This window comes from Theropithecus gelada, chromosome 7a (assembly GCF_003255815.1).
Source record: "Theropithecus gelada isolate Dixy chromosome 7a, Tgel_1.0, whole genome shotgun sequence".
NCBI lineage: Eukaryota > Metazoa > Chordata > Mammalia > Primates > Cercopithecidae > Theropithecus > Theropithecus gelada.
The window spans coordinates 8,154,696-8,176,828 of NC_037674.1; the positions used below are offsets into that span (position 1 = coordinate 8,154,696).

At 41.7% G+C, this 22,133-nt stretch overlaps 1 protein-coding gene across 2 annotated transcripts in view; it reads right to left on the reverse strand.

Annotated features, from left to right (window-relative positions):
- The window catches only part of FMN1 (formin 1), a 389,651-nt gene that overhangs the window by 140,147 nt on the left and 227,371 nt on the right, over positions 1 to 22,133 (reverse strand). For both annotated transcript variants that reach the window (XM_025390157.1, XM_025390158.1), the window contains 2 exons: positions 7,882 to 7,943; positions 5,909 to 5,997 (listed from right to left, as the gene is read on the reverse strand). In XM_025390157.1, coding sequence (XP_025245942.1) covers positions 5,909 to 5,997; positions 7,882 to 7,943 — 151 coding nt within the window. The remainder of the gene's footprint in view (positions 1 to 5,908; positions 5,998 to 7,881; positions 7,944 to 22,133) is intronic.

Consider the following 22,133-nt stretch of genomic DNA (forward strand, 5'->3'; position numbering starts at 1 on the left):
GAAAAAAACAAACAACCCCATCAAAAAGTGGGCAAAGGATATGAATAGACATTTCTCAAAAGAAGACATTCATACAGCCAACAAACACATGAAAAAATGCTCATCATCACTGGCCATCAGAGAAATGCAAATCAAAACCACAATGAGATACCATCTCACACCAGTTAGAATGGCGATCATTCAAAAGTCAGGAAACAACAGGTGCTGGAGAGGATGTGGAGAAATAGGAACACTTTTACACTGTTGGTGGGATTGTAAACTAGTTCAACCATTATGGAAAACAGTATGGCGATTCCTCAAGGATCTAGAACTAGATGTACCATATGACCCAGCCATCCCATTACTGGGGATATACCCAAAGGATTATAAATTATGCTGCTATAAAGACACATGCACACGTATGTTTATTGCAGCACTATTCACAATAGCAAAGACTTGGAATCAACCCAAATGTCCATCAGTGACAGATTGGATTAAGAAAATGTGGCATATATACACCATGGAATACTATGCAGCCATAAAAAAGGATGAGTTTGTGTCCTTTGTAGGGACATGGATGCAGCTGGAATCCATCATTCTTAGCAAACTATCACAAGAACAGAAAACCAAACACCGCATGTTCTCACTCATAGGTGGGAACTGAACAATGAGATCACTTGGACTCGGGAAGGGGAACATCACACACCGGGGCCTATCATGGGGAGGGGGGCGGGGGGAGGGATTGCATTGGGAGTTATACCTGATGTAAATGACGAGTTGATGGGTGCAGCACACCAACAAGGCACAAGTATACATATGTAACAAACCTGCACGTTATGCACATGTACCCTACAACTTACAGTATAATAATAATAAATAAATTTAAAAAAAAAAAAAAATAAAAAAAAAAAAAAAAAAAAATATCTAAGAAGCAAAAAGCTCATAGGACTGACAGCATTTGATCCTGTAGAGTCTGGGGAGGATGTATTTATTCAGATGCTGAGCTATTTTGAAAGAAGAGCCGTGCATTTCTCCCCTGCTAAATGTGACCATGAGATGTCATTCAGGACCCAAGTTCCCAGAGCATGTACACTTCCTATTACAGTGAGCGAAGCAGTTACAGACACCACCTGGGAAAATATACAGATCAATCCCTCAGCTCACCAAAAAGGACTTAGATGGAAACAGAAAACGCTGAATGAATAGTTACCTATAACTAATCTCAAAGGAGGAAGCACAGGACCAATATGAGGACACAAGACCATAGTCTTATTAATGTATGTTGCACAAGAAAGGGTAAGATAGAACTGCAAGGCTCTCTAGGATTCAAGCCTTTCTGGGGTTAGGGCTTGCACTGGAAAAGCTCTTAAAGAATCTTAATGTTCCAATGTCCTCTTTATGCAGAAGGGTCTGCAACCCATACAAAGAGTTGGAGGGTGTAGAAAAGACCATAATTTTACATTACTTTTGGAAAGAACTGAAAATTAATACTAGCGATCAGTCACCAAGAATGTCAGTCTGTCCTTTAGGAATGTATGAGCATTTGCAGTGTGTCAGGGACCATGCTAAAATCTGAGAATAGAGCTTAATTTACAATCCCGTCTTGATAATCTGAGAAGTAAATCAGTGATTACTGTGGAGTGTGAATGAGTACTCTCGGTGACAGATCCAGAAGAGGAGCTAGGAAAGCAAATGCAGGACACTCAAGTGTCATGGGGGGAACACTGTCAGCCAGGGTCCCCGGAGCCCCGTGATGCTCATGCACAACATGTGAGAAACTGCCGGGAGAGCCAAGACAGGCTGAATGGTATGGGTGGGGGAAGTGAGTAGAGGGCAGATGCTAAAATTGTGTTCTGTATTCTAAAATACGGGGTTTAAACTTCTGAACGAATGAAGGGTTTTAAACCGGAAGGTGACAGTTTCCGCTTTTTGTTGTAGAAAATCTCCATGGCAGCAGCTCAGCTGATTGGATGGCACAGGAAATTTGAGGCTGGGAGACCTCCTAGACCACAGCTGTAGTCTTCCAAGAGGAAAGGTAAGAGGGGCTTGCGGTGTGAATGGAGAGGGGCAAATGGATGAGGAAGCTACCAAGGTGGCAAGACCCAGAGTAATCTAATCCAAAGAGATGTTCTGAAGAGCCCAGGATGACTTTGCAGTTTTGGCTTGGATATTTGATATAGTGAAAACACAAAATAATAAAGAAGCAAATTTGGAGGAAAAAAACTGGGTTTTACGACCCTTGCCATCCAAAAACAGCCATGCAAGGAGCATCATAGCTCCTCTCTTATTTATCTGCTAAGGTACCAGAGGTATGGGTTACTTTGAAGGCTGTGAAGCAAGCATCTGGTAAATATCTTATCTTCCCCTGCCCTGCCCCACTACTGTTTTATCCTCTACCCACAAGAGCAAACACAGTAACTCTCTTAAATATTCCCAAGCACAGAATCTTGGACACTGAGCTTTGGTACTTAGGAATATTTATGGATCGAGTTCCTTTTGGGCTATCTAACATTACATTCTAGGTTCGGTAAGAAAGAAGAGTAAATATTCCCAAAAGAAACCACGAATGAGGGATGCTTCCTTTCTTTCTCCAATGTAGGCTAATATTTCCAGGAGGGACTGCAACTTCAGCTTCTAATACGTGAAAGAAGTTCTGTGTCTCACATTATTTGGGTTACACATCTACAGCAGCAACTCAGCTGACAGGTGGAATGATGCAATGTGGCCCATTGTTTTTAAGGGACTAACATTTGATTTATTATCCCTAAGCTTCTGAATGGTATGACCTAAGGTGCATGTGCACAGAGGTGATACATACAGCATAACTGAATGTTGCAACCTGCATTCTTCGATGGAGGAGTACACTAACACAGCCTACTGTGTGGGGGTCCCAAGGCAGCTGTGGACCTTCATGAAACATCACAATAGGCTGTGTATAATGTTCTTACCCTAGGCCATGAGGAGCGTGTACCAGACCTAATCAAACCCATAGAGCCTCACCTCACAACCATCACCAGGCAGCACAAGAGTCAAGGGCCATCCCTAGCTGGAGTGGTTCTCAGACAGCCTGGTCCCAAGCAGATGACACCTCTATGGGGAATGGCTTTCTAAATGTGGCACTGGAGTGTAAGAGAGTTGATGAGGTGAGTGATGAGGCCAGCCTCTCCATGCTCTGATTTATAGGACTGGGCACCACAGGACTCTTAGGAAACTGGAACGTTAAAACTATAAATGATTCATATTTTCCAGTATGTAAAACATGCTTATAGTCGACTCACTTGGAGTTAATGGCAAATAAGTTGCCAGAGAATCAGAGTGGCATAAATCAAACAAATGCTGGTTTGTGCAGGAGGTCGGCAGCAAAGATGAAACGCACCCAGGTCTGAAGGGCCCCATCTATCTGTGCCTCACCCTCCTGCAACTGAGCCCAGGCATGTCACCTCACCAGCATAGCATGACAGTCCTTTTTGCCAGGGTTGCGTGTTCATGAAGCCATTGCAATGACCATTTGTAAACATTAAAATGCTTTTCTATCTAGACCATCAGTAGAGAAAACAAGAGTAAGTTGTGTGTTAATTACCTGCTACCATTATCTAAGTCCCGGCAATGGCAACAATAATTAGGACAGTAGCAGAAACACATGATCCCTCCCTGCCTGTTCGTTTCACCGGATAAACCATTCCCACGGCTTAGAGCAACGGCTACTCCGGGGTTAAGGGGCTGGCAAATTGCAGCCCATGAGCCAAAACCAGGCCACCACTTGTTTCTGTATAGCCCGTGAATTAAGAACAATGTTTACGTTTTTAAATTGTTGAAAAAAGAATCAATAGAAGGACAACATTTTATGACATGTAAAAATAATATGAAATTCAAATGTCAGTGTTCATAAGTAAAATTTCATTGGGGCACAGCAATACCCATTTGTTTATATATTGCCTGTGGTTGCTTTGGTACTGCAATGGCTGACTTGAGTATTTGTAACATCCCATAAGTCACAGAGCCTAAAATACTTACTATCTAGTCCTTTACAGGAAAGGTTTGCCAACTCCAGGCTTAGAGGAGAATATGACTGTGTAACTTGGTATAACCAGCACGACCCAAGTGCCTGAGATGCCGACTGTGCCCAATACATCCCCATGGCCTTTTCAGTGTTGAAATATCCCATTATTAGTCACTTTACTTTCAGTCATTAGCACCATAAGAGGGATTCATTTGTTATATTAGGAATATGATTGGAAATAGACCATAGGAACAGTTGAGGGTAGGGATTGGTAAGGAAGGTGTCTCAAGTCAGTGGACCAAGACAGCACTTGACTTGATTCACAGCATTCCTAGGCTTTAGAAACCTACTTTGAGGGGCGGTCTTGGACCATCCTCCATGTGAGAGCAAGTCATCCAAGGTTCCCAGAACCATCATGTGGGTTTGTCATTAACTGGGTAAACCCAGAATTCTCTTCCCGATTCCCATCCCCAGTCATTCAGAGATGTTTTCCTGAGTCTAAGTACCCAGGCATCCACGGGGACTGAGGTATTCTAGAGCAGCTGTGCCCAACCCTTTTAGCACAGGGGCCAGTTTCGAGGAAGACAATTTTTCCACAGGCCAGGGGTTGGGGCTGGAGGGTGGGATGGTTTCGAGATGATTCAAGCACATTACATTTATTGTGCACTTTATTTCCATTATTATTACATTGTAATATATAATGAAATAATTATACAACTGAGCATAATCTAGAATGAGTGGGAACCCTGAGCGTGTCTTCCTGCAACTAGATGGTCCCATCTGGGGGTGATGGAAGTCAGTGACAGATCATCATTGGATTCTCATAAGGAGCTTGTGTGCAACTGCATGCGCAGTTCACAATAGGGTCTGTGCTCCTATGAGAATCTGATGCTGCTGCTGATCTGACAGGAGGCGAGGCTCAGGCCGTAATGCCAGCTTGTCTATCACTCACCTCCTGCCGTGTGGCCTGGTTCCTAACAGGCCACGGGCCGGTACCAGTCTGTGGCCCAGGGGTTCGGGACCCCTGTTTCTAGAGGACCCAGGGGATAAGGCATGGAACTCCAGTGCAAGCCAGAGAACCTTGGAAGCTTCTAGGGCTGACCTGTAACCCTGATCTGATCACTCCATTTCTGCTTCTTTTTCTACACGTGCCTCAACTCTAGGTTGAGAGGGTTGGCCTGAATTGGACAAAAAAATTCAAGGTAGCAACAGGCAAAAGAGGCCCCTGTGTCCTCTGAACCCATTTTACAGTCTCACAGAGTCCCAGGCCGTGGAAAGCTGGGCAGCGGCGTGGGGTTGCAGAGCCCCAGGAGCTTATCTGTGGCTTCGAGACCCTAAGAGTCACCCAGTTACACCCCAGAGTTCTGGGTCTTCAAAGCCTATGGAACGGCATCGCAAACGACAGAGCACGCAGCTATAGACAGTGACTGGAGAGAAGAGTACAGAGTGAGGGTGAGAAAAAGCCACATTTGGGCAGAGCAGGTGAAGAAGTTTGGGGAAAAGCTGGCACATTCAGGCTGCATTTACTGGATATGACCTTTAGGAAAATAAATTTGAATTCTGTGACTCTGAGATCATCTTCATAGCTACATCAGCAGAACCTTAAACAGAACAATGCCTTCTTCCTTCCTCAGTTACCCTTTTGGTCAAAATGTTTAGTCTAGGAGGAATTAACAAGTTGTTAGAACAAGAAAGGGGAGTCTCGTGGGGTGGGGGAGGGGGTGAGACACACTGTCCAACAGCACAAATCTCAGCGCTGCTTTTCCCGGCGGCAGGCTCATCCTGCTGCACACAATAGGTCACAGCAATGACGGTGTTGTGATTTAGCTGGCTGCACAGTTGAGATTTGCTTATTCTGAGCTGGGAGACAAGAAGACAGAAATTACAGTTCTCCTTTTAGCCTAACAGAAAAGTGTTAAGTATCCTTACTGCTCAGGTTTATCCAGCAGCTTCAGTTCTTCTTCTTTGGATGTCTCATAATACTTTCTTATTTTAACCAGCTCATCCTCTTGGGCTCTCTGTAGCAAAACAGAAAACAAAACCAAAAAAATGGGCAGTGAGACTCTGGCTATGGCAGTGGGTCTCAACGTGTGGTTCCTAGACCAGCAGCATCAACAACATCACCTGTCACTTGTTAGAAATGCAAATTATTGGCCCATCCTAGACACAAGAACTGGGGGTGTGGGTGGGGGCAGGGGGGGTGCAAACCCACTGGGTGATTCTGATGCACGCTCAAGTTTCAGATTCAGTGCAAATAGTCCTAACAAGTGCATGCAGCTGGACACAGAAGTACGGCTACTTGAGTTCTACTTTTGAATCCCCTGTCTCTTCCCCTGTAAGGAGGCTGGAGGAAAATCGTTCTTAGACTTTGCTTCCTTACCCTTAGAACAGCCCCCAATTACATGAACTCGCGGCTCTTTCATTTCTAGTCACCATCGTCCCTTTTTCCAAATTTCGTGAGCACTCATCGTCTGTACCACTTATTCTGGCATTTAGTCACCTACTTTCTCCATTTATCCAACTATGTCAGCCGTATGCAGCTTATCTCTGCTGAGAGCTAACAAGTGGCAACCACGTGTACAGTCCTGAGCTCATGGTAACAACACGAAGCATCTGGAAGGTACTGCCTTTGACAAATTCCTCTAACTTGAACCACTACATCCTCAATTTACAGATTATTCCACTGAGGCTTGCACTAAGTAACCGTCAAAGAGCCTCGGATGTGGAAATCCCTCTTTCTGCCACTATACCTTGCTGACCTCTAAGTATTCAAGTGCATAATTAGCTCCCAATGGCCTGGTGTTTGTGTACTTTCTGGTTTATTAACGAAAGCTTTACTAATGGAAACGTGAGAAGTTCCCACCCACTTGTAGAGTAAGTAGCTCCAGATACGTATAAAAGATGTGAAAATGAGCAAGGAATTGGTGATGCCACCAGGCCTAGACTATTAGACTATGGAAATCTTCCATAAGAAACTTAAGGTCCCAGGGGACATAAATATGAAACGAATCATCTTTTGAACTGAGTGACCACAGCATACTACAGAGCCCTAGACAGCTTCCTGGGAAATACCATTACTTAAGAGAATGTGGTTCAATCTATGTTTTTGTAGCCTAACAGTCAGTGAACCAAAACAATGAACAGCCATGGGAACTCTGACTCTCCTGTGTTGTCTTCTCAAGTGAACCTGACAATTCTGCTGGTTATGTCCACTTAAAACCCAAATCAAAAGACCTTATATGTGTACAGTCCTGTTGACTTTCAAAACACATTGCTACTGCTACATATATTAAATCCTCATTTGATTTAAAAAAGAAAATTTGAGAGCCTACTATAATCCCTGCTGTACTGAAGATCACAACGGGACTAAGGAGTTTAAGTAACTAGCCCAAGGTCACTTGGCAGGCGATGGTAGACACAGCCGGACTTCACACCTAAGACTGTCTCGCTCTAAATCCAAAACACATACCCACCATTCTACACACCTTCCCACATTCAGTATCATCAGCTCATCTGGACTAACAGCAATCCATCAGGCTGGTGTTAGCAGTCCCCATTCCTCAGAGGTAGACACCGGTGCACACTATCATTTCAGTAGGCAGCTTACCTTCATTCACTTGGCCGGCAAGTGACAGGACTGGGTTCCAGGGCACATAAGTGGTGTCCACCTCAGATGCCCTGCCTTGCGAGTGTGCAATGAGATCTGCTAGTCCAGATACCACAGTGGGAGTTAGGAATCCAGTGCTCCTCACATCCACTCCCATTCAAGCCTGTGTTTCTATGCCTTAATCTCTTCCAGGCTATGTCAAAACCCTTATTACCAAAGAACGTGAACGGCGCAGTCATTTCTCGGGTGGAAGATAAATATGGAAACGCTAGCTCTGTAAGTCTTTGACACTCACGTTTTCATATAAGGCTGCCAGGGTCTCCAGATCAACCACGGAGTCATCCACATTGAAAATGGCTGCCGAGCACCCAAAAAGAAAAGAGGATAAGGGATTTGATTAGGTCCCCTGCACCAACGTTTACTCCACATCCAGCTTCCAAGCAATTAATAGGGTATTGCACTTTCTTACACAAGCTGTGCCTCTCAGCTTGTTTCTGCTCCCCTTCCTCTCGCACCAGGGGTCTCAAATGAAAGAAACCAAAATGGTTCCTATCATTGGCCTGAGTCTTGGCTCTGCCTTGTTTAATTCCTCAGGCTCTGAGTCCTTTCTGCAGTTTAATTTAGGCTCCACAGGAGAAGTGTTTGTGCTTTAAAACTAAATCAGTTTGTAGGTTTCAAGCACAATTTTAAATCTTTCTTCCCGATGGTAATTGAAGAGATTTAGTACCTAATGCACCAGAACTGACTCCTGCCCATTACCAGAAAGAAAGAAAGAGAAAAAAGACAATGTTGGCAAATTAAATGAATTCAGGCATGTGATTTCAGGCACTTTTCCGTGGCCACTGCCAACATCTTGTTTGGATTAAAAAGACAAGAAAAAGCAATAATTGCATCAATAGCAAATTAAGATTATGGAAACCTCCCATGAGCCAGTCTTCAGGCAGGCTCTCATTCCCATGGTTTTATTAGGATTCTACTTGTTCTGTATTATTTAAGATTAATTTAGTCGTTAACTAATATGCTTATGATTTCATCTAGAGAGGTACCTTCCCATAGATACTGCGATGCAAAAATTGAGACTTAAAATCCCTAATGGATTTGGCTACCAAAGTGTTTGAAATAAGCAGGTCCACATCTTTAAATAATTATTCAAAACTAATAGGGTTTGTTCCCTCAACCCTACCTCCCTTCCCTCACTTTACATTGTGAAATTAACCAGCAGGCTAATAAATTTTCTCCGTGGCAGGCTAATTAATTTTATTAAACCAACCAGTGATACTTAGAATGCCTTAAAACTTTGCTTGTCAACTATTATTCTGTTCATTTGCATTACACCGTGGTTTTTGGAAAGGTGGGGATCAAGGTAAGGGGCAGGTTGTTTCTGAGGTATTTTGCTTCTTCTGTGGTTTAGAATCACATGAACCCTTTCATACAATTTTAACGAAGCTAATTAAGTGAGCTAAGATCATGGAACCTCACAGAACACCAAGAAATGTACTTAAAATTCCTTTGCAGGCCACCTTCTCAAACTTAGGGGTTAATCAGCAAGCTATTCCTAAGGGTTAATCAGCAAGCTATTCCTAAGTACGTGGAACAGAGAGAAAAGAGGAGGTTAACATGCTAGAGACAAACTAAGCCACCTCAGATTCCACCAAGACAAAGGAATGTCACTTATCCACCAACGCCAATCTGAAACCACCAAAGAAAAATGCAGTTTAAGGTCAGAAAGAAAGGATTTGCCCTCTCAAGACTGTTATTTTGTGTGTGGAGATAATATAAATCCACTAATTTGTCAGACAGAACATGCATTTTTAAATGAATAATGCTTTGAAGATCAAAACAGACAGAAACAATGTCTACTTTATGTAAATCTCAGTATTCTCTTACAAAAATCAACCAACATGAGTGTATAAGAAAAGGTCAAATTCTAAACAATAATCTATCAAAAATGTTTACATGTTAACTAATCATGCATCCGGGGTAACTATGTATTACAAGCTTAGATATAATCAAATAATCAACTAATGAGAAAGAGAATGACCTGTGAGTTTCTTTTCCTAGTAAGTAAATATCCAGTTTTTAAAAGTTAATCAGTCTGGGGCCCAGGTACACAGTTCCTCAGATTATATCGTCAGCTGTGCCCCTTCCAGTGTGTTCACAACAGAAAAATAACAGCCAGAGAGGCTGGGACTGAGAACCACCACGGGCTCTGAAGACATGGATTCATTCATTCCCCCATCCAGTCCTTGAATAAATATTTGTTGAATATGTACAGGATGCTCCAGAAACTGTTCTAAAATACTGTGGATTTTTAAGTTAGAAGTGCAAAATACTTCATCTCATGAAATTTATATCCTAGACTGGGGACAGAAAATAAACAAGTAAATACATAATTTCAGATAACAATTTACTATGAAGAAAGTAAAACAGAGAAATGTACAACATTAGACAGGAGGATCAACAAAGGCTTCTTTGGGAGGTGACATTTAAGGGAAGACCTGCAGAGGTCAGTTTTGGGGCTATCTTGGAGAATAACGTCCCAGGGAGAGGTAACTGCAAAGACAAGTTTCTTTTTCTAAAGGAGCACATTCAAGGTACAGAAAAAAAAAAATCAAGGTGACTATCATGGATAGAGCAAAATTTACTCATTGTGTGATCCTGATGTGTTCAATTTTCTGAGCTTCATTGTATCTACAAAACAGCTCTAATACCACTTACTGAAAATATTAAGTGAGGTAAGATGTATGCTTAGCATAGCATGTAGAACATGGTATATGCCCAAAATGGTATGTATGAGCTATTACTATCATGATTTCAAATATATACATTGTAAATGTGTTTTAATGCTTGTTAATGCCTCATCCCCTTTAACATCTGGAAAGAGTTAGAGAAATAAAACTACAACTACTGAGTGATTTGTGCTGTAAATGCAACTTTCCAGAATTCTTAGGTGTTTCTGATCGCAGTTACTGTGAAACCCTTGCAGTCCTTTAAAACCCCACTCAAGACCCAACTTCAGAAAGCATTATTAACAGGAAAGGTCTATGACACTGAACTCTAATTACAAAAATAACAGATCAAGTGTCTTAAGTGAAATGCCAGGTACCTCCGAGTCTGTATTATCATATTTTTATCTCTAATTTCAATCTTTCTCATCAATCTATCCTTCACCGTATCAAGGTTATTTTTTAAAAACATGGATTTCAAAATTTTACTGTGATGCTTAAAATACCTCCAATATCTTCCTTTAAACACTCAGCGAAGTCCAAACTCCTTGGTCTGGCTGTTAAGCTCATTCCCTGCCTGGCCTCAATTACACTTTCAGTGTCATCTCCTACCATGTTCTCCACGCACCTTGGGTTCCAGTCACACTGTGTCATTCCCCATTCCTGAATATGCCATGGCTTCCTCCCTTTCTTCATCTCTCCAAGGCACAGAGGTCAAAGCCCCGGAAGGACATCCCTTGACCCTCAGATCATTAGGTCCTCAGTCTTTTCCTCTGCCATGGCACCTCTGTCATATTTTACATAAGGTGAAGATGGTATACTTTAAGAATCTGTATGATGGTATGCTGCATAACAGTTTCTTTCCCCCACGAGACTGTGAAAGCCTTGCAGTCAGCAGTTGATTTCTTATGCATCTTGGTAACTGTCTCCCAGCGTGGTACCAGGGGTGCAGCAGGTAGAACGTAAATGTTTGTGGGTATGATTATACCACAGGACTCCTGAAGAGTGAGTCCTTCTGCTGGTGGGAGGAAAAGCTTCTTGACAAAGAGAACATGTGGTCTTAAAAAGAAACCAGAGAGCCTCTAAAGGCACACAGCCTTATAAGGCACGTATCTGGATTATGGTTGGTTGCTTCTTCGCAATTTGACCCTGTCCAAAAATCAAGGTTTGTCCAGCAGTTACGTAATTGTGCCCCAAACTCATACACTCGGTGTAGATTACACGGCTTGCCTGAATATTCCCTAATAAAAATAATTAACTTCAAAAATGAGTGTTCTCTTTATTAGGGAATGAATAAGGAAAATACCTTTCCTTATTCAAGAAAGTTTGAAATAGCTGTATCCCCTTAGGAAGAAAGGTTATGAGTAAAAGTTCAACTGTTATATTGCTTTAGGTAGACACTTAAAACACTCATCTATTAATCACCAACAATTAAGCTAAATTCATCCATGCAATGACAATCTGTAAATATGCAATAAGTGCCAGTGAACGTAAACTGGAAGGATATAAGACATTCCAGCTAGAAGAAGCAGATAATAGACCGGCTCACAAAATGTTTAGGCAATGGCAGGTAGTTCAATTTTGGTTTGAAGAATTAATTAAAGTGACTGGAAAGACACACTCCAAACATTGTTTGGGGTACAACCTTGTAGAATTTTGAACGCCATGATGAACCTGTAAAACACTTGTTATACAGGAGCGAGCTGTTGAGCTCGCTACAACAGCTTTGACATACAAGCCTATGTCAAAATTTGAAAAGACTAGTTTAGAATCTATTGTAGTGGGCAAGAGGTAGCAAAACCCTGAACAGTGTGGACAGAAAGGACAGGGCAAAAAAGAAACACACTACAGAACACTGTTAGAGTGACATTGCTAAATACAACTAATGTAATCTCCCTAAGTTCTAGGCTCAGTATCAAGCTCTTGATATTGCTAATTCTGCCTCTGAATTTTAGCTCTGGGGACTGAGGAAAGTAGAGTCTCAAACCACTCTGAGGCTTTGAGCCTAGGTTTAGGGGAAGAGCTTTGTACCATCCCCCTGGAAATAGGCAGGGGAGTCTAAGAGATGAGCGTGACCACTGATCTGCCCCCGCGGGGAACTGGGAAAGGAATGCAGTAGAGAGAAAAGGACAGGTAAAAGAAGAAGTAGATAAAGAGATGAACTTAGGGCCAATGCCAAGTATTCCACTGAAGTTTCTCCTCTTCCAAGGAAGGATCTTAAAAATACAATTTAAAAAGTAAAAGAAAATTCAGAGGTAGAATTAGCAATGTCAAGAGATTGATACTGAGCCTAGAACTTAGGGAGATTAAATTAGTTGTATTATTTCTAGTAAGAATAATATTGGCCTGGAAAGGTTGGGGTATCAGCCAGAAGTCTAAAAATTAAAAAGGCCTACCAAGTCCTAGGATGTCTAAGAGATCTGCCTTACATGTACATAATCCCATGTCTTAGTCACCAAATAAATACAGTTTAGCTTCCTAGAGAGCCAGAATCCACACCTGATAATTCTATTCTCAAAATACTGGAACGATGCATTAGAGAATCAATGAATGCCCTCTGATTAAGTCATTCTTGCAAGCACTTACCATTAAACTGATTAGCCATTACATAAGCCCAATTAATTAGTTAACTAATTAATTAGTAATCATAATGATCACAGTGTGGAAAGAAGTCAGTATTCAACTAAACTATTTCTGGCGTCACCTAGGATCAGATCGCTCCCTCCATTTTATACTTTAAAAACACTTTCTGTCGGCCGGGCGCGGTGGCTCAAGCCTGTAATCCCAGCACTTTGGGAGGCCGAGACGGGCGGATCACGAGGTCAGGAGATTGAGACCATCCTGGCGAACACGGTGAAACCCCGTCTCTACTAAAAAATACAAAAAAACTAGCCGGGCGAGGTGGCGGGTGCCTGTAGTCCCAGCTACTCGGGAGGCCGAGGCAGGAGAATGGCGTAAACCCGGGAGGCAGAGCTTGCAGTGAGCTGAGATCCGGCCACTGCACTCCAGCCTGGGCGACAGAGCAAGACTCCGTCTCAAAAAAGAAAACAAAAACCAAAGAAAACACTTTCTGTCTCTGTCTCTTCCACGCATGTGTGTGCACACAGGCACACCTCTCATAAATTGAATAAACAAATACAAGCCTATGTAATTTTACAGCAAGCCTCAAAGCTTGGATACAGTATTTCCAAGTAATCCCAGCTTTTGTTCCCATCTGTATAGGTCTCATTATACCAACACTCCTGCAGATGGTGTCAGAAAGGTGAAGTGTCAAGTCCACAAAGGGGAGACCCCAACAGCTCATTGCTACTGCAGTATCAATCATTGCTGGTGGTTTTTACTTTTATCTCCTTCCCTCCTTAGTTGTCCCACTCACACTGTCAGTTCAGTTAGAATATTTCACCTACACCTCACAATATGTCAAAAGGAAGTAGGCACACGCTGTGAAAAGCTGGTAATTTTATTGGGTTCCTTTACCTTTAAAAATCTGTTACTTGGTCAAGTCTGGTTCCTGGGCTTCTTTTTTGCAGGGAAATTGAGGCAAACACTTTTATGTGGTCCTCTGGTGCCTGCTCTGTACCACAAGAATGATATACACAAGGATCATTAGAGTAGTGTTTCGCCCATTAAGATATAATAACCGTCAGCAGGGACAAAAAGCAGATCCGTATCACAAATTCAAACTAACGGGCACACATAAAAACTACGTGCCTGCTTTGTAGGCACATGCACAGGGTCAGGGTCTTACACAAGAGGAAAATTCCCTCTCCGGGTAAGAGATGGCTTGTCACGAGACCAGGGTTACGCAGAAAGAACATGCAGGATTCTCTCAGCTCTCCGGCCATTTCTCAGCCCTGAACACTTCTATCTCCAAGTGTACCATGTCCAAATAAACAGAACGTGCTTGCTATTCGAAGGGCTTCTAATTAGTAAAAAGATGGGCAGTTATTTAAGGGAGCTGTTCTTTTTGACTGAAGGAGCACCTTTGAGCAAGAAGCATGGGACACGGTGGTGAGAAAGGGATACCTTACGTAGTCTGTTGAGATGAGCCAAAGTGAATCTGGTTATCTGAAGTGTGGGAGATGCCACAGGCAGGTATGGTTGGATTAGCTCACCAGGTTTTGGCTGATGGTGGTTTTGAGAATGATTTGTATGTAGCCCATTTTATTCCTCTTTTTATTTCCTTAAGAGACTGACTTAAGCCTCTTGCACAAAGTGGGTATGTAATAATGTTTTGCAAACGGACTAGACATAGTCTAGTCCAGGCCAGGAAAGCAAAGCCTGATAGGATTATTTGACTCTATTAGTAGAAATAATTTTGTTTACAATGTTAACTCTCGAACAGCCACCATAAAACTTAGCTGCTTTGCCCAAAATACTGATATTTTTCAGAACTCGATAAAAATTCCATCAGTAAGAGAAAGAGAACAGAGCAGGGAAAGACATATAAAAGGACTTGGTTTTTTGAAACTCTCATGCCACCCATATCCCACAAAACTCTGACAAACCTACTGCCTGACCTCTACAAAGGAAACGAGAACATGGGGTTCACGGGAAGAGGCAGTAGTAGAATGTGAGAGTTGAGGAAAGGGAAGGCAGAAACATCTTCCCACAGTTTTCCCTCCCAACAATGAGGTCATTCCTGAGAGCAAAGACCAAGTCTATGAAAAAAACTGCAAGAAGTGGGAAGAAGGGGAGCCCGCAGAGAGGGGTGTGGAGCGTGGAAGGACCACTCAGAGGCTACGCCAGGGGACTGGACGCGTCTGCTCCTGCTGAAGAGCTCTGTAACAAGCCTCTTCGAAACGGTCAGTTCTTCTATAACCTAGACCTTGCGCTTCTCCTACTGGACACTAGGTTCCATCCCCAATAAGCACCAGGCACGCCTGTGCAAACCCAGATATGCACAAATCCTCACTCTATGCAAGTATCCAAATGAGATGCTTACGGGCACCAATTAAGTAGCAGCTTAAAAGAATCTCTGTCCACTCCATCAGAGGGTGAGGACAGCAGGCAGACTTTACTGGGGATTAATACTTAATAACTGATAGGATTTATTGGCAGCTTCCTCTGTACCAGGCATTGTTCTAAGTGTTTTGTATTTAATCCTATGAGGTGGGTGCGTTTGTTGTTTCTAGTTTTACAGATGATGAAACTAAGGCACAAAGTCACACTGCTTGGTTTCCCAAGCTCAATTCTACAATCACCCCAACTATCCTCCAAGGCAATGGTAATTTACTGGACCAAGACTGTACTTCCTTCATCTTTCATAGATGTCAAGCTACAAATAATCATTCCACCTAAAATCCTTACCACTTAAAAAAAAATTTCAATGAATTAACCAATGAAGAACAAACTACCCAAAGAAGACTACAAAGAAATCCTGGTCTCTAAATGGCATCACATGCTTTTTACGTTAATCAGCAATCCCAGAGTGGGAACCACATACAGCCCACGTTATGAAAATTTCAAGGGCCGGGCGCGGTGGCTCACGCCTGTAATCCCAGCACTTTGGGAGGCCGAGGTGGGCGGATCACAAGATCAGGAGATTGAGACCGTCCTGGCTAACACGGTGAGACCCTGTCTCTACTAAAAGTACAAAAAATTAGCTGGGCGTAGTGGCCGGCACCTGTAGTTCCAGCTACTAGGGAGGCTGAGGCAGGAGAATGGCGTGAACCCAGGAGGCGGAGCCTGTATTGAGCCAAGATCGCGCCACTGCACTCCAGCTTGGGCGATACAGCGAGACTCCGTCTCAAAAAAATAAAATAAAATAAAATAAAATAAAATAAAATAAAATAAAATAAAATAAAATAAAATTTCATTTACTTAGTATATACATTCATAGTTCCACCATTATTTAATTCATGCTAATACGTAGTTCACTTCTAAATGCTATTTTGACATATGCAATAAAATGATTAAGCTTTAATCTTTGTTACAAACTATTTGCAGTTCTTCAAAAATAATATTGCAGCTAAGTCACAGCGGACAGAATTTCTTAAAAAAAAAAAAAAAAAGAAGCCTGGAACTTGAAAATACCTTAACTTAAATAAAAAGAAAATAAAATCTCTAGTAACATAAAGTCTAATTTTCTTGAATATATAGCAATAATTGTAATTTTACACTGCATGCCAAAATTGACTAAAAAGGAAAACTAAGGCACACAGCACATGAAGAAACACAAACAAAAGTTGCATCCAAACAGATAAAAAAAAAAGAGAGAGAATATAGTATAGTTTATAATCTTATCTAAATTGCTAAATGCCTGTTACTGTGTCATGTTAACCTGGGCTCTGATGGAGTAAGAGACAAGTATAAAACACACCGTGAACAGGAGCTGCCTGGGAGGTGGAAGAAATGGACAATCGCAAAAGGGATACTTATCTAATCTATTACAAAACTTCAAAATCACTCAATCTCGTAAAGCAAAAATCCCACTTCTCGCCTAAGTCCAGGCATGTACTATGCCTGAAGTTGCCCAAGGTCTCCTTTTATAGGTACAATTAAAATTGTCCATGGTTCAAACCTCAAAGAAGGGCATAGAGCATACAATTCACAAAACTTCCCCTTCTATATCCCCTCTATTCTCCAGAGGGCAGTGGAATGAGAAACAGTTTGGACTAAGCTGCTTCTGTTTGTCCATTAGTTCTGGTTCTTTTAAGCCAAAATTACATTCCAGGCAGATTGGATGGTCTCAGCCAGTTGCCTGAAGGTAAAGTACAAAGAAATGCCACGCTCTGCTTTCTGGACTCAGCTCTGCGAGTGAAGGAATGCAGAATGGTTTAGAAAGGGTAGGTGGGAGCCCCACTGCTTAGGTGTTTTAGACGCAGCGGGAGTGAGGAAAAGGTGAAAAATGAAAGGAAAATATTAGAGTGACTACTTATATTTACCTAACATTTAAAAAAATTTAGCTCTACCTATATTTAATAAGTTAATTGAAACTGCCCATTTATTTAGTCTGTATGTCAGCAGGTCAGAATCACATGGCACTTTTGGTGGATAAACTCTTTCAGACATGGCATCCTCATTTGTTCCTTTGCTTTCAACATATTGTGATGGGGGGGTATTAAATGAAGTTTTCTTATTCTAAAATCTGGTTTTAACTACACTTCACAAAATAAACAAGTTGGCTTCAAAAGCCTCCTGCGGTGAAACCCCAGATTTAAGATAATCCGTCAACAATAGGAAAAAGGCAGAGCAGACACTTTGGTTGCTAGTACAAACTCTTCATCAGTTATGGAAGCAGGTAAAAACGAGGATAGCCAAATGACATCTGCCAAGAAATTGATCCCCATAAATAGAATTTATCACTAAGGCTATTGAAAATGTGGGTTTAACTTCACTATTGTTAATAATGAGACTCACTGTAATTGCATATTGAGCCTTGAGATATCAGGCTCATGAGAACCCAAAGCCATCAAAATTAGCAAGACATTTAAAAATATTACTAATCTTATTTTAATTCATATTTTTGCATATACTTTATAACACACCTATTAGTTCTGTCATACACTTATATATTTTAGAAAATAGACCTTGAGAAGCATGCACTAAAACTTTTTACTGTTAGAGGTGCATGATAAAAAAAATTCTGAAGACCAAAAGCCTTTTGAGCAGATGCTCTTCTAGGCTAGACTGAGACTGTTCCTCAGGAAAGTCCTAGATAAGCTATGTTGGATTTCAGATGCCTTGTCAAATTCATTATGTTTTAGACAACTTGCATAAACTCTGACAAAGATTTCTGGCAATTATTAAGGCAAAAGGGAACAAGGTCCAGCGGGCATTCTCAGACCTGGGTTTTAGCCTGAGCACATAACTGACATCCCTTTTGTACATTTTGAACTGAGATTCCCAAACAGAAAGAAAGCCAGTGTTGCAGCTGATCTCTCAAACTGACGTTCTGAACTAGTAAGAACTAAATAAAGGATGTTTTATCTTGACATTATTTAAATATTATAAATATGAATTCTGAGTGTATGGGAAATTCCAAATGAATGCCAGAGGTTTCTGGCATCTAGTCTGTTGCAATGCGTATAAACGTTTATATCAAGAATAGTCAACAGCAATTTTCTATCTCCCCTGGGATAAGAATAAGAGGAACTCACTAACGTGGAATGAAAACACTAATTTGCAATCATGCAGGCAGTCACTGTGACCAAGGATGCCAAATGCTTTTAAATATAAGTCATCCTATCTAGCAGATGGAAAAGCAGCAGGAAGTAAGTAAATCACTTATTGAGAGTCTCTCCTGGACCAAATGCAAGTGCTTTTGGTATTATGGTGACCCTCCTGAAACCTTCTTCCTCTGCAACCAAGGCTTTTCCTTTAGTGATTCACTGTTTTCAAGTTCAGCCGGCATATGGATTTGGCTTTCTTCTACAAGATAGCAAACACTATCTTGGGTAGAAACAAATGGATAAAGGTTACTTTTGGGAGTATGTTATGTCTAACCTAGCCCTATCCACTTACCACTAGCACAAAGGTAGATTTTTAGGTGCTCACTGAACACTTTAGCTGAGATGTTTCCAGTCTTCTCACACTCAAATCATCCAAAACAGAATTTACCTTTATGCTCCAAGCCCCGCTTTTACACCTGTGTTTTCAGTTTCTGGTTTGGGGCACCATTATACACATTCCTGCTGAAGCCAGAAACCCAAGGTACAGCCAAATGTCTTCTCTATTACTCCTTGCATCTGATGTGAGCAACTGTAGCAATTCTCTCTCCAAATATCCCTCCTACATGGTCTCTTCTCTACATTTCTACAGACATAGCTTCAGTTCTGACCTTTGTCATTTATCACCTGAACAAATACAATCCCTTCTAAAGGACTTCTCCACCTTCAGTCCTATTGTTGTTTATTCACTCAACAGGCACTTCATGATCGTCACCTGGGTGCCAGACACAGGTGTGAGGTGCTGGGGGTACCTCAGTGAGCAGTCTCCTCCTTGGAGCTTATATTCTGGTGGTAGATGTAAATAAAAACATAAGCAGATGAACAAATAAAATATTAGTTGCTGTGAAGGAAATAAGAATATTAAATTAGGATGACCCGTATTAGGGTGGGAGGACCTAGGAAAGCTCTCCTAGGAGGTGACATTTAGGCTGAAACCTAAAGAAAAACACCTTGCTACATAGAGAGTGGGATGGAAACGTGTTTCAAACAGAGGGAGCGTGCAGTGCTGTTCATTCAAAATGTGTTGTGCAATCAACGACAAAGGGTAAGAAAAGTACTTGGCCTCTTTAAGAAATCAAAGAAGACCACTGTAGCTGGCGAGAGTGCAGTGAGATGAGATGCAGGTGGGACAAAGTGAAGTAAGAGATCTGTGTTTTGGCCAAGCATGCCAAGCATTAGAGGCCAGTCTTCCATGAAACAGTGTGATGGATACTGTTGCATTCAAAATCAGATCACAACAAGGTCCTTCTTGGGTTTCCTGTCCCCATTACCGATGCAATAATCTAAACATTTCTTGTGATGCTACTCAGGGATCTTCCTGGTCTGGATGCTGCTTGTGTTTCTGGCCTTCTATCCTAAAACAACCCACATTCATATATATAATCTATATACTCCAGCTGTGTGTCTCTCTCTCTTTTTTTTTTTTTTTTTGAGATGGAGTCCTGCTTTGTCGCCCAGGCTGGAGTACAGTGGCGTGATCTTGGCAACCTCCACCTCCCAGGCTCAAGCAATTCTCCCACCTCAGCTTCCCAACTAGCTGGCATTACAGGCTCGCGCCACCATGCCTGGCTAATTTTTGTATTTTGTAGAGATGGGGTTTTGCCATGTTGGCCAGGCTGGTCTCGAACTCCTGGGCTCAAGCAATCCACCTGCCTTGGCCTCCCGAAGTCAGGGATTACATATGTCTGTTTTTCACAGGTTGTGTTTCATGCTCTTTCCTCAATTGGAAAAGCTCCATCTCTGTGTGATGACCACTATTTCATCCTCTCAGACTTAATCTTAACTTTTACAGGAAAAGTCAAGATCCTGCTCTGTTACTTCATAGCCAATTCTACTGTAGTGTTGGGCTGCTTTACATCTCTGCCACCATCCCGGGTGTGTCTGAGGATGTTAGAGTCTGATCTTATGTGCTGTTGTAGTCACGACACCTGATACGGAGCTGGCACTCAATACAGTTTTTTGGAAGGAAAGAAGGCAGGCAAGCAGGCAGTGTTGTCCAAATGCACTGGAATAGAATACAAGGCATTCTGATCCTATCTAGTTTAAGTCTGTATTTTTAAAAAATTCAATTAAATTCAATGAACACTTGAATATACGACTTTTATGTGTGACACATTAGCCCAGTTGTTTGCAAACAATGCTTAATCATCACAGAAATTCCCGGCAAAGAAATGCATAAAGGAATGAACACTAGCCCTGCTCCTTGCTACCTGTCAGATGTTAAGATATAGGCCACCAAAACTCCTCTTCCTGAATGGAGAGTGTAGGCTGTGCTAGGGAGAGCACATAGAAGTGCTCCTCTTACAAAAGAAGAAAAGAAGATTGCTCTTAAAGAGCCAAACCAGTAAAAGCCAGATGATCTATTTGTGGGAGATATTGCAGACTGAAACACACAAAACTGTTATCAAGGTGACAAAGTTGCAATCTCAGAAAAATTGAAATGTCATTACCATTCAGAACCTTGGAATGCCTGAAGCAATCCAGAATGCCTGTAAGTACTTCTATGCCTATCAACTGAATGGTACATTTTTCTGAGAATCATGTACTGTATTTTGTCTCTAAATCTGTTAATGCCTGTCTCTTTGCATTCAAAAAAATATTTACTGTGTGCTTATTATGCATATGCTGAAATAGTGATGAAAATGACATTTTAATGGGGAAAATGGCATGTAGAGACAAATGATGTGGAGAAAATGATGAACAAATGTGACTCAACTATTTTTTGTCATAAGAATACTCTCCTCTAAGTGAATATACTGGCTTTCTGGTTTATACATCAGCTTCTTGTGAGTTTGGAGAGTACGAGTTAAGGCCTCTGGGCTTAGTGCGTGGCTAAAGATGAATATATGACCATAGGGCTGAAGAACGCCCCCTGAATTGTGGTCATTCACCAGGACTGATCTGCTGTGAGACCTTGCCTGGCGGCCAGCTGGCCTCCTCCAATCACATCTCACCATAGCCCCTCTCACATTAAAATAAACCTTTTAGGCCAACATCAGCACAGGGAGTCCTTTCACCAGGGTGACAACACAAGGCCAAGTACATTCCACACACACATTCAGAATGAAATATAACTGATACAGCCTGGGCTCCTAATGACCTTCAGATGCCAGTGTCAGTCAGTGACTCCAAAAGAAAACTAACCTTCAGTTATAGCACCATATTCATCTGGAATGCATTACTAAATGAAGAGATGGAATGGAGATGATATTTTAGAACTCAGAAGTCAACTTTGTGGTAGATCACAGAGGTGCTTGAGGAAGGAAAAAGAACAATAAAGTTCCCACAAGGCCTAGAAGTCTGTGATGCTACAGTCAACATTTCCGATGCTGAAATGAAAGTTCACTTATGCTTCGCAGAAGCATGTTCTTATCTAGAGTATCACATTGGAAAAGGTCTGGATTCACAAATATCTTTTTCAACTCCCAACAAACATTCAATCTAATAAGGCTAGAATGCCATGGAAAGTTTACAGTCCTGAGCTGCTAACTGGACTATCACATGACTGGAATGACTTCTATCCATGTGGAAATCTGACACACTGCAGCAGGACATGCTTAAAACAAATGGAATATAGTCTAAGGTTATATGGACGTTGTGAAAACTCACATCCACGGCATTACACATCATGGTGACGAAATCAAGCACAC